The 15,556-nt window shown below is 42.5% G+C and overlaps 1 protein-coding gene across 5 annotated transcripts in view; it reads left to right on the top strand.

Annotated features, from left to right (window-relative positions):
- TBCK (TBC1 domain containing kinase) overlaps positions 1 to 15,556 on the top strand; it is a 210,826-nt gene that overhangs the window by 181,513 nt on the left and 13,757 nt on the right. For 3 of the 5 annotated variants that reach the window (XM_084625510.1, XM_084625508.1, XM_084625509.1), the window contains one exon: positions 4,145 to 5,968. In XM_084625510.1, coding sequence (XP_084481636.1) covers positions 4,145 to 4,255 — 111 coding nt within the window. In that variant the 3' untranslated portion in view covers positions 4,256 to 5,968. Of the gene's footprint in view, positions 1 to 4,144; positions 5,969 to 6,273; positions 7,108 to 13,303; positions 13,370 to 15,556 lie in introns of those variants that run through there. The other 2 variants (XR_014711230.1, XR_014711231.1) reach the window with 2 other exon arrangements.

The raw sequence follows: 15,556 nt of genomic DNA, 5'->3' as shown, positions 1-15,556 counted from the left end.
GAAGGAAGTTTTGATAATGCCAACAAAACACTTCAAATATAATCTAATGCTGAATCCTACAGCTGTTTCTGCTTTCAGAACAAAATATACAAATAACAGAACATGAAATTGGCATTGTCTTTTCTTTTCCCCCTCCAGTAATCAGATCAGGTAGTTGTTAAGCTAGGGTCAAACCCTGGCCCACTCCAGCTCTGCAGCATGGAGCCATCTGATGCTGTGGAGCACAAATGTTCCCCAGGGCTGCAGAGTTCTCTTGGTGTGTTGGGATTAGGAGTTAGAGAGGGATCTTGTATGACAGCCAGGAAGCTCCCTCATAGTAATGTTTGTGCCCCTGTCCTCCAGCTGTCACCCACAAAGTTGAGAGTGCTGGGGATGACATCAAGGGAAGACAGTACATCTCCAGTTTCCCAGAAGAAGAGTATGGGGTGTCTCTGACTGCTGGTGGTTAAATGAGATAGGTTGAACAGCACCTAAAGCAAGCTCCTGGTTGACCACTCTACACTGGTATAGTCTGGCAGAGCAAAAACATCCCAGTATGCTTATCAGGAGTTGAAAAACACATGCATGGTAATTCAAAACTCTCTGTGTGGTGTGTTTTATTTTAAATACTACTTAAGGACCCAGGATTATGGTCCCTGCTCTCCCCTCTGGCAGTTCTGGAAGAGTTGCAATAACCTCCACAGGCAAAACATGGAAAAATGGGGACAGGGAACCTCAGAGAGCAATTAGGGTGTGGGAATGTCACTGTGTAAGTCCCCAACCTGAAAGATTCTGTGCCTTGCTCTGGCAGACTGAATACAAAGCCCCTCTGTCATCTTTCTACACTGGGAACAACTGTCCTCAGTTAGTTGACTTATGAGGAGCTTGATTACATGCAGGTAGAAGGCTAATATATGTCTTGCTCCTGTGTGACTGAGCTATGATTTAGGCTTTGACCAGGGTGTCCTTTGTCTGGCCAGGCCTACTAGCAGCTGACTATATAAACATCAGTGTGTGGTGGTTGATGTGATCTAACTGCTTCAGTTTGTGTTCGTGATATTGTCCTAGATGTTTGTCCCTGGTGGTCTTTGATAAGTCCTGTCAATGGATTTCTTTGAGTGTCCTGATGAATGGTCTCTACAGTTCTCCCAAATGCTAATCATAGAATGTCAGGGTTGGAAGGGACCTCAGGAGGTCATCTAGTCCAACCCCTTGCTCAAAGCAGGACCAATCCCCAACTAAATCATCCCAGCCAGGGCTTTGTCAAGCCTGACCTTAAAAATATCTAAGGAAGGAGATTCCACCACCTCCCTAGGTAACGCATTCCAGTGTTTCACCACCCTCCTAGTGAAAAAGTTTTTCCTAATATCCAACCTAAACCTCCCCCACTGCAACTTGAGACCATTACTCCTTGTTCTGTCATAACTACCACTGAGATCAGTCTAGATCGATCCTCTTTCGAACCCCCTTTCAGGTAGTTGAAAGCAGCTATCAAATCCCCCCTCATTCTTCTCTTCCGCAGACTAAACAATCCCAGTTTCCTCAGCCTCTCCTCATAAGTCATGTGTTCCAGTCCCCTAATCATTTTTGTTGCCCTCTGCTGGACTCTTTCCAATTTTTCCACATCCTTTTTGTAGGGTGGGGCCCAAAACTGGACACAGTACTCCAGGTGAGGCCTCACCAGTGTCGAATAGAGGGGAACGATCGTGTCCCTCGATCTGCTGGCAATGCCTCTACTTTTACATCCCAAAATGACATTGGCCTTCTTGGCAACAAGGGCACACTGTTGACTCATTTCCAGCTTCTCGTCCACTGTAACCCCTAGGTCCTTTTCTGCCGAACTGCTGCCAAGCCATTCGGTCCCTAGTCTGTAGTGGTGCATGGGATTCTTCCGTCCTAAGTGCAGGACTCTGCACTTGTCCTTGTTGAACCTCATCAGATTTCTTTTGGCCCAATCCTCTAATTTGTGTAGGGCCCTCTGTATCCTGTCCCTACCCTCCAGCGTATCTACCCGTGACCCCTTCAGCCTCTCCCCCAGAACAAGCATATACTTTTTGTTAAATTTTCATTAGAATCAGTACCTCCTCCTCAAATTCCTGTCAGCTCGTTACTTACAAGAGCTCTTACTCTGCCACTTTGTTCCCATCTTACGGTTACTTTTGCTGCCCTGCCTCTCTCCTAACTATTTGAATACTTGCTTCTCTCTACAATATCATGTCTTTCTTCAAATCACCCAACTAGCAGACTCTGTTTCTCTGATGGTCTCCCCACTCCAACTGCTGTTTCCCAGTTGTCACAGGCCTCTCCAGTCTGGTTACCATGGGGCTCCCTCAGCACACCAGCAGGATTTACATGGGCCATTTGTCAAATATGCAGTGAAAGCTCATTTCTAACTATACCCTGATTACTGGGGCATGGCAAAAGTATTGTGTAGCACAAGATTTATGATGTACAAACCCTAAATGAGAAGCAATTATGTGTGATTTAGATTCACTTTTTAAATAAAATGAAATGGCAGTCATATTAAGACCAATGTGTGGTAAATCCCTATTTATAGTTAAAATTTAAAATATTAATAGACACTGTATGTAGCTTTTGAAGAGTTATGAGTAAAACGTGATAGATATATGATGTAGGTATGACGAGGTATAGATACGGGATGAGATAAATATATGTCATTAAGAGCGTATGGTAATTTTTCCAGCATATTTTTGATGAATATAGCACAGGTACTTCTTTTTAAAAAAAGAAACATATCCATATATGTGTTTGTGTGTGGTTAGTGACTGTAAAGATAGTGGGGGAGTCTGAATACGCCTCAGGAATAGTTAAAATGCATATCGCAAGAAGCTCTGGTTCATAGAACTTTCCATGGATGCGGGGTATTTATTCCTCTGTTGCAAGCTGACATCACTTGGCAGCTACATATCCCATCTTGCTTAATGCCTGTAATGTTTTTCTTTTTGATCCTTTGAATCTTCCACTGACTGACAGAAGCCAATGAGGAAGGAGAAAGACACATCAACATAGTCTGACTTTGGTGTTCCCTAGGGTAGTACCTCTACGAGACATGACCCTAGGAATTCCCTGACACTGATCAGCTGTGACCCCTTATATTATCTGAACAAATCTTCAGTGATCAGAGAGCATGTGCTGAATTCTCACTCCCTATTCACGTCTAACCTGAATCACTTGGAAAGGAATGCAGTAACTTTGTTTGACATACAGATGTACAAAAATGAATTATGTGCATATTTAAAATGCCTTTTAAGGGTGACATAAAACACACACATTACAAGGTGAAAATTCCAGCTGGGGAAATTTAATACTTGGCTACTATTAATTGTTGTTGTTTGTCGCCCTCAAAGGAAATGCCGCGGTCTTTCTGTTTTAGCATTGAGCAGGTAACGCTGAAGCACGTAGTCTTAAGCCTTGGTAGCTATTATAGCGTCCTGGTCATTTAAATGGGAAGTAGACAAAAAAAATTCTTCCAGCTACAGTTTAGTGTGCCAAATTCAGTTCACATGGTGGCACTAGAATGGAAGTTATTGCCCTGTTGGAGTTGGTAATTTAGTTGGCTGGCAGAAGTAATTCTTAGTGCTTTATACTTCCTGTGAGTTGTGCAAATGGATAGTAAATGGTAAAAAATCAGGAAGAAAGCAAACGTACAGACTTGTTAAATTGTGGGGGTGGGAGTTGGCTGTGTGTTTTCCAAACAACATTTGGTTGGGAAAATTGAATGTCAGGGTAATGCACTGATCATAATGACAGATGCTGGCAATTGGATGACTATGGAGAATTTTATCTCCACTTTTAAACCACTAGAGGATGGTTCCTCTGGATCAGATGTTAAGGAATAGTGATGAGTGAGGAAACTGGACCTGCAGATGTTTGTACAATACATCATCTGTAAAGAGAATTCAGAGCGACCAATGTGAGGCTTTTCACGACCACCAAATTTAATGCAATGCATACAAACAAACAAACTCTTATAGGCTGCTATGCCATAGTAGTTAGTAGGAAAGCAGTTCTGTTGTGGGGTTCACAGGTGAATGCAGATATTATACAGGGATATTATTAAGGTTATCCTCTGTTTCACTTCGCTTTCTTAGCTCAGAAAAAGGAGTGCAATAGACAGCATACTAACGATGTGTATTTGTTTCAGTTTGCAGCTCATCTAGTGCAAATCAAATATCCAAGAGTCTGCATTCTGGATGGAGGCATAAACAAGATCAAGCCAACTGGTCTTCTGACAGTTCCTTCTCCACAGATATGAACCACTACAAATTTTGAGAGAATTTAAAGTTAGAGGGTTCTGTCGACTGTGTGTGAGCATCATAAACCCTAAGGGCATTAAGACATCTGCAGTATACAAGAAATCCAGATTATTAGTGTCTTTCCATGTGGATCTGGAGTGAAAGAGCTTTGACATGGAACTTCAATTGGACTGGATGAAAAATGTGAAGCTTTAAGTCTGGCAAGGGACTTCTTTCAGCAGCAATGAAATCTGCATCGAGCATTGTCAGATTCCAGTAGAAAAGCAGTGTAGCTCAGGTAAATATTTAGGGTCTATACATATTTCAGCAAAACAGGAGAAACCATTGCCAGAGAGATCACAGTTGCATTAAATAGATTATGTTTTAGAAATATTTTAGAGAGTGAACATTGAAAGTAATAGGCTGAAATTGTATCACACACATCTTACTACAAAGAACACTTTTTTTCTATCAAATCTTTAAAGAATAAATGCTGCATTTAATGATCCACTTTTGCTCTGGGCAGCTGTTTTCTGATCTGAGCAGGAAAAGAAAATAAATAAATCCCAAACTGGAAATCGTGTTCGGAGTGCTGCTGAATATATCCAGATATATACCTTCTTTTAGAGAATTGTTCATTCAGATTTCCTTTGCTCTGTTATTACCGTAGCTGTTGCAGAGTAGGCCTCATCCTGTGCAAATAATTTAATGACGTTTCCTGAAACATGAGAATTCTTAAAATATGCAGGAAAAGTAGGCTTCTGACTGTACTGTGGGAAATGACAAAAGATTAATTAGCCAAACAATAATAATAGTGGTCCATGTTTGAAACACTGATGAAGGAAAAAAAGCAGTTCTGTTTTTTCACACGATAGGACTCCCCAACCTTTCATAGAAATATACATTCTAATTGAAGGTGGAAAAGGTGTACTGGGTGATCTACTTTATTCCACCTGCCAATGTAGTCACTTTTTGAAGGATCACTTCTTGAGTCTGAACTTTAAAACTGACACACTGATTCAGCAGTCATATCTCTAAAATAAAATATATGCCAGTGCTGCAGTTTTGTGAAACCAAGTACCACAAGTGGGATGAGATGGTTTTGGGTAAAGAGAATTTGGAAATGACTTTTCTTGCAGTCAGAAGCCAAGAGTGTCAAAATCAGAGATAGGAACAGGAAATGGGGTCTGTCTGCTGCCAAGGAGCTAAAAGGGAGAGTGACTTTATTTTTTGTTTTGTTGTTTGATTAAAGGCTTTATTTGTGTGAGACTCACCTTTTGATTATGGTGAAAAATATCTGAATTCTATGCCTCATAATTTTAGCTTAACCACAGTTTAGCCCCAGCTTTGCTATGGTTCCAAAAATTAATTTTTCTAAGTAAAATTTTTAAAAAAACCTCCAAAAATCTACAATAATCTATATCTTCCTGTACATCACTGATAAAAGTACAATATCTTTAATCCCAAAAGATGTGATGCAGGCTGTAGGCTCCCTAAATCAATAGCATTAAAATAAATGTATTGTGCTCTAATGCCCTGAGAGCAAGAGCCAGTGAGGGAGGGCTGATGTTTAAAGGGAAAAAACTTTGAGATGGTACTAAGAATCTTCCTATAACTTTAAAATTAGAAAACTTCCTTGTGCATTCTTCTGAGTATTATCTGATTTTATAATGTGGTTGTAGATATTAAAGTAGCTTGTAAAATAAAAAAGCATTAAAGATTTGTTAGTGTGAGCAGATGGGAGTTTGTCATTTGAGTTGACACAATGTTCCTTTTTTTAGAGTGGTCCATGAACTGTAAAGGTTTACAATAAAAGTACAGTGTTAGTATACAAGGACTTACTCTGGAAAAAGTGACTAAAACTAGTGCTTGCCCTAGTTTGGGAATTCATGTGATGATTTGGTTTTAACTTTGCAAATAGAGCATTGCAGCAGCTCAGTATATTTACATTTTTTCTTTCCTTATGTCATAAAAGATTAATTTCCAATATTAAGCCATTTGAAGAAAGGCTAAATACGGACCATGTGCTCTTCTGTAGATCGCCGACAAGATTATCTCATAACTGAAACCGTGGAAGATCAGCGTCCTAGAGGGAGCTGTTCCACCAGAGCACTTGGATCTGGACTGCTCAATGAGCAGAAAGTTTTATTCTGAAGTTGCTTCAGAGGTTCACTTGTGGCACACCATTAGCAATTCTTGATATCACCAGGTGACTGTGATCTGAGCAGCCCTATATACTGCATTATTCTTCATACATGGAAATGTATGTCAAGAAAAAAATTATTTACAGGGACAGGAGTCACAAAAAAAGAAACGTGCAAGACCAGGAAATGCACAGAATCATTGAGCAACATCTAATTACAGTGAAGCAATTAGAAATGTGTTATGCCATTTACCTTAACACTTGTATAACTTAAACTGGACTAGATTGAGTTGCTAATGTGTAGCACTACTTATTACTTTGTTACTGACATTTTAAAAGGCTGAATAGATGGAATGAGGATATGCAAAACTTGAGACATTTTAAAGAAAGGAATTGCACATAATTTCTAGACTCCACTTTTATTGGTGTGTCTCAGATAGGCAGGGGTGAAAGTAATATAAAGGATTTACCGTTACACCGGAGTCCTGAGCAGGGGGCGGGGCCTTTAGAGATTAAATTGAGATTTAAAGGGCATGGGGCTCCGGCTGCGGTAGAGGCGGCTGGGAGCCCTGAGCCCTTTAAATCACTGCCGGAGCTACCAGTTGCGGAGGTGGCTGGGAGCCGCGGGGCTCAGGGGCCATTTAAAGGACCTGGGGCTCCGGCCACCGCTACCGCAGCTGAGCCCCGGGACCTTTAAATCACCACTCGAACCCTGCTGCCAGAACCCCGGGGTAGGAGCAGTGGCAGAGGGCTCCGGCAGTGATTTAAAGGGCCCGGGGCTCCTGGCCACTGCTACCCAGAGTGGAGCCCCGGGCCCTTTAAATTGCTGAAGGAGCCCCAGGGGCTCCGGCAGCAGGGCTCGGATGGTGATTTAAAGGGCCTGGGGCTCCAGTCACTGCTACCACCCTGGGCCCTTTAAATTGCTGTGCGAGCCCTGCTGGTGAAGCCCCTGGGGTAGCGGCGGCGGCCGGGGTCTCTGGTGGTGATTTAAAGGGTCTGGGGCTCCTGGGCCCTTTAAATTGCCTACAAGTGCCCTGGGGGCTCCCGTCTGCCACCGCTACCTCAGGGCTCTGGCGGAGATTTAAAGGGCCCGGGGCTCTGCTGTGGTAGCTGCGGCTGGGAGTCCTGGGCCATTTAAATCACCACCGGAGCCCTCAGCCGCCACTACGGCAGCAGGGCTCGGGCGGCAATTTAAAGGGCCCGGGGCTCTGGCTGCTGCTACTGCCCCGAGCCCTTTAAATCGCTGCTGGAGCCCTGTTGCTGGAGCCAGCAGAGGTTTAAAGGGCCCCAGACAGTAGTGGCGGCTGGAGCCCTGGGCACTTTAAATCACTGCCTGAGCCCCGCTGCCGGAGCCCTGGGGTAGCGGCGGCTGAGGGCTCCGGTGGTGATTTAAAGGGCCAGGGGCTCCCAGCCACCGCTACTGCAGAGGAGCCCTGGACCCTTTAAATCGCCGATGGAGCCCCAGGGCTCTGGTGGCAATTTAAAGGGCCTGGGGCTCCAGCCACTGCTGGGAGCCCCAGGCCCTTTAAATCACCACCTGGGGAAGCCGGTCTGGTACGGCGCACCGACTCTTGCTGGTATGCCATACCAGACCTTACTGGCTTACTTTCATCTCTGCAGATAAGTATTTGTTACAACTAAAAAAATATCACCACACACAATGGGTCTTGCAGTCTGAGAGCTCTTCATGGAAATCTTTGTGTATCTGGATTCTGTTGTTATGCCAGTTCCAGCACTCAGTGACAAAATTTGATTTTATCTTTTCCTCTTAGAAGTGTGAGATTCTTGTAATTGTTTGGTAACTTGTTCTCGCTACAGAGTTCTGTTTTTATGCTATCTGATTTAAAGGAGAAAAGTAGACCTGTGTTTTGGTCATTGATATTCTCACACTACATCTATTTCACCAGTTCTGGCACTGCTGGGAAGTCCTGCTGTTGGCATGGAGGTATGTCAAACTGCCAGGATGTCCAATGAAAGCAATAGAAAAACGACATCCACTATGCCCTTCTTCTAGCAGTCCCATTCCCCCTTGGCCTTTACAGGCCATTATGTAATTGCTGTTCTGCAATATGTTCTCCGCAGCCCCAGTACTCGGCCCAGAACCATCCTCTGATATTTTCATTATGTTCTCCTTCCAAAGGTTTTTCTGGCACCCAAAGATATTTGTGTAGTGAATTTTTTGGGCAAAGGCAGTTAGTTCTCACATCCTTGATTTCTCTCCTGCCTTTATGCTTGGCAGGGCCCTTCCTTTCTGGCTATAACTTTGTCCCTTCCTCAACCTCATTCCTCTGATTCCAGAGAAAGTTCTCCATGGTCCTGTCAAATGTTGCCAATTCAGGGTGGTCCTTACTCATCTAGGAGTAGCCAAAAATGACTATGATGTGCCACTCACCTCAAGGCAGATGTAGGCCAGGTTCCAATCAATCATTTTTCCCCAGGACTGCACCTTGAGGTGGTGGGAGGCTTGCATGCTCCAGTGACCCTGAGAGCTGTGCTTGAGGGAACAGAATTCCTGGAAGGGCCATCCAAATCAGACAGGTCAAAGAGTAGGAGCCAGATTAAAGGCAGTCCACCAGTCCTGGTAGGGAGTTGTGAATGAGGCTAACAACCTATCTATGCAAAAATACTTTCCGTTACAGAAACAATGCAAAGAGAAGACCAGTCTGCCACAGATTTGACAATACAGGCATTAACAGTGGAGAACCACAGTCTGTTGGACAAAAGACAAGTTACTGGCCAACCAGCAATCCAGCCAAAATGATGATGATGGAAAATCAAAGTTGCAAGGAAGTTCTTAATCTGAAATGGCATTAAGGTTAAGACAAGAACTGGGTGTTGGAATGTTAGCTCACTTTGGAGCATAGGTAGACTGATACAAGTTATCAGAGAAACGAAAATTTGGCCTAAGTATACTTGGATTGAGTAAGAGGAGGTAAATTGAGACAAATTATTGTTGGAAGGTGTGATTGTTTTATATACTGGAAGAGAGGATGATGCACACAGGGAATGTGTAGGTTTATTATTTAGCAAAGAACTTACTGAAAGAATGGGAACCTGTAAACTCAAGAATAATGACTACTCACTTTGTGACAAACCTCGCAAAAGTCACAGTTCAGTAGTATGTGCCAGCGAACATTAGCAAAGGATGGTTCAAAGACCGTTTCTATTGATTGCAGAGCCTCCTTGATAAGATCCGTAAATATGTCATTGTCTTATGGAAGATCAAAATGCACAGGTTGGTGATGATAATACTGATATGAATACATTATGGACAGATGTGGCACTCCCAAGACAGATGACAATGGTGAATGATTTTGTTGAACTCTGCATGCTAAGCAATCTTTGCATTGGGATTACACTTTTCCACACAAGGAAAGCCAGAAACTGACATGGATAGCAAATGATGCTTCGCCCAGAAACAGCATACTCATGTCGCTATTAGTAGGCGGTGGAGAAGATCTCTGTTGGATGCCAGGGTGCTTATAGGTGCTGATATCAAAAGTAACCTCCATCTTGTTATTGGGACAATCAAAATAAAACTCAAGAAAGGTGTCAGCATGCAAGGTAGAGGATATGGATGATACGAGAAAGTTAGTAGATCCATCTGTGTAAGCACATATTGAGCTGCAACTTCACAATGGATTTGAAGAGTTAAAGACACTGATGGAGAACATAGAAGAATAATGACAGTTTTTCAGAGAAACAACTGTGGATGCAGCCAGGAATACAATGGGTGTGAGAAGCTTTCGAAAAGAAGAATGGTGCCAACAAATACATGGAGATTTGTTGGATTCTCTAATTCAAGAACAAGACAGCAGAAAAGGAGCTATTCTGCCACAAGAATATGTGGACAAACAAGAAAGTTAAAGGATCATCTAGAAGAGATAATAGAGAATGAATGGAAAACTAAGCAAGAGAAGCTGAGGAGGTGTACAAGAGAGGAGATTCTAAAAAGCTTTTTTTAGTATCTACACAACTGGTATCACAGTTCTCGAACCATTGTGTCCTGTTGAAGACTTGAGTTGGTACAATTCTAACCACAGAGAGCCTGTTGGATGAAACATTTCCAGGCTCTGCTTGACCAGCCAGAACCATTAACACATATTGAGAGAGAGGAAAATCTGCTATTTCTTCATGTCACAAGAAATAATTGCCTTTGATGAAGTAAATGAAGCTATAAACCAACCAAAGAGTGGTAAAGCATGAGGCTATGACCATATAGATATTGAAATGTTAAAAGCTAGGGAGAAAATGATGGTAAATTACATGTGCAGGTTGTACAGATTGGTTTGGGAAAAGGAGATCTTTCCTAAAGATTGAGGAAGAGGTATTATCATCTGCAAAATTCCTGAAAAGGGGGACAAGCTTATTTGTGATAACTGGAAAGGGGTGACACTGCCACCTGCAAAAAATTTTGTATTATTTTGATTTGAATAGGATGAAAACTGCTGTTGACAAAGTACTCAGAGAGGAATAGGCTGGATTTCAGTCCAGAAGGTTGTATTCAGACCAGATTTTCGCATTTGAGAGGACTCATTAAGAGAGATTTAAAATACCAGCAGAAGATAATTTCCTTGATTTCATAAAATCATTTGATAGAGTTCAGACAGAAGCCCTCTGGAAGATCCTGAGACACTAAGGAATTCCAGCAAGGATTGTTAATTTGTAAAAGCTTTGTTTGCCAAGCCTGTGTGCTGCATCAGGACAGAGAGCAGAGACCCACAATGATTTAAGATTGTTACTGGCGTAAGGCAAGGTTGCATATGATCTCCACTTTTCTTGTGCCTTGTAATGAGAAAAGTGACCATGGCTGCTGAGGACAATGTGTTCAGGCAAGAGAAAAGATGCATGATTTAGATTTTGCAGAGTATATGGGTTGTATATGTGTCTGGATGTGGGCTTGAATGGCAGGGTCAACCACCCAAATCTCCCTCATGTGAGTACTGGTGACACAAGAAGGATGCTCTTCTGGGCATCTGTTAGCTGGAGTTTAAAGCCACAGACTATACATTGAAGGAGTTAATCCCTTCCCAGGAAAACAGAACTTCAGCAACCCGGAGGCTGTGTCTTACATTGTCATACAGTGAGACACACTGAGCTCCTGTCTTTGATCAGAGGTGATCAGGATTCTGGGCCTAAATAATAGATATGTGCAGTCTCCAGAAATTCAGAATATAACGTACAACAAAGGCATGCTATTATATTTGGTCTACAGTTGCAACCTGGGTGTAAGCCCTAATGAAGCTTCTTCAGTCAGAGAATGTTTATATTTTCTCTTCTCTGGTTTTCACAAAGGCATGAGTTCATATGTTGATATCAGGAGCTATGAGAATCACTGTGGCCTTGTTTTCCCCACTTTTCAAAATATCTTTTCCTATCAAAAGGATTAGACAGGCCTGTGATGGGTTGGGTCACAGAGACACCCGCCCCCCCCCCCCCCTTGAGACTGTCATCTGATGTGCTGAGACTGCCTCTGAGCCCATGTTCCCTGGCAGCATGAGACTTCAGTACCCTGTCTTTTTGAGCCAGATACACTAGCCTGCTGCAAACACAGACCCAGGTCTGAACCATGTCCCCCAAAAGCTGCAGACTAAACTGAAAACAGCTTAAGAAGTGCTTCTGTCTCCAGCACCCAGATACCCAGTTCCCAATGGAATCCAAACCCCAAATAAATCTGTTTTAGTCTGTATAAAGTTTATACAGGGTAAACTGATAAATTGTTCTCCCTCTATAACATTGATAGAGAGAGATGCACAGCTGTTTGGTGTCCCAGAAATTAATTACTTGCTCTGAGTTAATTAATAAACAAAAAGTGATTTTATGAAATATAAAAAGTAGGTTTTAAGTGCTTCCAAGTAATAACAGACAGAACAAAGTAAATTACGAAGCAAAATAAAACAAAAACACACAAGTCTAAGTCTAATACAGTAGGAAACTAAATGCAGGTAAATCTCACCCTCAGAGATGTTCCAATAAACTTTTGGCACAGATTAGATTCCTTCCTAGACTGGGTCCAGCAATCATTCACACCCCCATAGTTACTGTCCTTTGTTCCAGTGTCTTTTAGCCTCTCCACCCCAAAGAGATGCCTATCTTCTGAGACAGCTGAAGACAAAATAGAGGAGTTTCCAGGGCCTCTTATATTCTTTCTCTTGTGGGAAACCCCTTTGTTCCTCTGTGCAAAATCACAACAACAAGGTGGAGTCTGTAGCCACCTGGGCAAGTCACATGTCTATGAATGATTCAGCTTTTTGCAGGCCAATGCCATTGTTTATATGTTAGTTTTAACATTCCCAGGAAAGCTCAGATGTGGATTAGTGTCTCCCGAAGTCCATGGTCAGTTAAGTGTTTCTTGATTGGGCACTCACTGAGAATAGTCCTTTCTCAAGAAGCTGACCAAATGCTTCACTTAGGCTACTTAGACTCAAACAAATGCAAAGCCAATATTCATAACTTCAACTACAAAAATGATACACACATATAGACAGCATAATCAAAACCAGCAAACTACAACCTTTCCATAGACACCCCACTTGACCTCCTCTGTATAAGAACTGGTGCAACCCTGGTTGCAACAATGATCTATATAGTCACAGTTTATGTCAATGTCACAAGGCCTACCACTCTCCTATATGAAGTTGGAAACTTAATTTGCTCCTGTAAGCCTTGTCCCATCACCTTTTGAGTCACCATACTGTGTTCTCATACTACTTTTCCCTGGGTTCACCCTGCACAGATCCACTAAGAGTGCTTAATGAACTATTATCTCTTCCAGAAGATTATTTCTGTCCAGGAGGAACCAACTGCTTTTGATCTGTGAAGACTGATTTGACATCAGGCTTGTGTGTTCGGCTAGAAAAATATTTTTTTCCTTAACTGATCCCACCTTTCTAATGCCAGCATCATCATCCTTTTTGATTTGCAGCTTGCGAAGCAAATTGATGTCAGAGATGACTATCTGTTTTTGGAAGAAGTTTATATAGTCTCCCAGGTAAGTGTTAAGCTATTAATTTTGTGGTGAACAATACTCTAAGTGATATCACTGTAATATCGGTAGGACAACTAAATCTGTAGTCTATTCATTATCTTAACAAACCCATTTAGTATCATCATAATCACATTACTGAACAAAAGTTAATGTTGCAGGGGGCCGTCCCAGCTGTCAGTGTGAAATAATCCAATATCTATTATGTGCAGTTTAAAAAATATGACTGGCAAAGTGCAGGATCTGTTTACACTGACTACACTGTATTTTTGGTGTCATGCATTGGATGAGTTTAGATTAGACATAATATATTGCTTGCAAAGCTTTTGGGCTCCTTCCAAAACCTGTTCAATCATACTGTAAATCACTATGATGGTTTTGTTCTAAATCAACTTGTTGTTGTCTCTTGGTGTTATTACTACAGGATGCCCTCAGACAGTACACACTTGTAATTCAACTATTTTATTTCTAGATTAAAATTTTATTATACACTTTAGCAGCCATGTTCCATGATGCACTGATACATAACAATGCCCAGGACACAGTAACCTGTCTAAGGGAAGAGATAAAGTACATAAACACATGGATTTATGTAGTAATCATTATGTTAAATGAGATGAGCATAGCCAGAAGTTAGAGAGCCAACTTCAGAGTGATTACATTGAGTTACTGACTACAACAGTCTTGAACTGAAGGGAGCCAAAAATCTATTTATTTATTGATTGATTTGATTGATTGATTGCCAGATATGGTATCTAGCACAACATACTCTTACAAAGAAGTCTTTGTGGTTTTAGTTCTGGTGAAAGGTGCCAGTTTGATGGATCAGGGGAATAAAGTCTTAGAACAGAAGTCTTAGGCGTCTACAGAACAGGAATATGGCATAATTTGTTTTTTGGGAGGTCCAGTGTTTAGGGTGCTAGCTTGGCTTGTGGGAGGTCTGTGCTCAGTTCCCTTCTATAGACTTCCTGTGTGACCTTAGGCAAGTCACTTAGTCTCTCTGTGCCTCAGTTCCACATCTGTAAAATTAGGATAATAGCACTGCTTTATCTCTCAGTGGTTCTGTGAGGAGAAATACATTAAAGATTGTGGTACACTCAGATACTGTAGTGATGGGGACCATATAGGTACATAAGAAAAGGTAGATACTTTGTTCTTTGGAACAAGTGAGTCCTTTGCTTTTCTAACATATCAAGCAGTCAGAAGCATGTGACAACCTGACTCCACCACCCCGATGTGGGGAAAATGGACCTGGAGCTATGGAACAGAGCAGAGAGAAGCTTGAAGGACCTCATCCAGCTGGGCTATGGGGTATGTCTCAGGGTACTCCTGGACTCTAAAGAAAACAGTCTGGTGGGACTAGAGGTTCTCCTCACCCCCAAATCTTAAAATGACTCCTAAATGTCCTGGGGGAAGGAGCCCATAAACAGTCCCCCTCCCTCTCAATTGAGCAGAAGGATGGAGGCAGCAAACCTCTCCCTGCTCTAGAGGACTGGGAGCCCTGGAGGAATCAGAGAATTCCCTAGAGGGCTTCAGGCACTGTGGAAGGCAAGCTGTAAAATACCTCATCAGAGCCACAGCAGGGCACCTTGGCCTGTGAGGCGGGCTACAAGGGCAAAGAGACCAACAAAGAGCAAAAAGAGAAAAAGGGTTGGGGGACAGGGAGGAATGTGCTCTCTGACTCTTCCTCCTCCTCCCCCCCACCCTCCGCGCAGAGAAAGGAGAGCTATTGAGCTGTGTAGCTGAGCAGGCTCAGGAGAAGACACAGCACAGATTCTCCATCCATCCCCACCCGCACAGTTTGAAGCCATGTACAGAAAGGTTGTATCTACCATACAGATCCAGCCTCAACAGGCTTCAGAAAGCAAGCCTCAACTCAAATATGTACCCTCAGAATCCTCTCCTAAGGCTTCAATTCCTTGTACTCTTCCTTTGAGGATGTGATCACGGAGGAGTGGGACAAGCCTGACAAAGGCAAACATATCAGTAAAAATCTCTTTGGGTTCTACAGGCTACAGGAGCCAAAGAACTCTGTTGCTGAGGTCCCAAAGGTCAATGCTGCTGTTGCATCCCTAGCAAGTGATATGGTTATCCCCTCAGAAGGAGAATTCTTCCCTAAGGACCAGACAGGAAAGTGGAGACCACTCTCATAGAAAGACTTTGAGGCCTCTTCGCCTAACTTAAGGGTGTGTC

This window comes from Lepidochelys olivacea (genome assembly GCF_965140295.1).
Source record: "Lepidochelys olivacea isolate rLepOli2 genome assembly, chromosome: 4".
Lineage (NCBI taxonomy): Eukaryota > Metazoa > Chordata > Testudines > Cheloniidae > Lepidochelys > Lepidochelys olivacea.
Note: the sequence above shows the minus strand (reverse complement) of the source record. Positions and strands in the feature narration are given on the sequence as shown.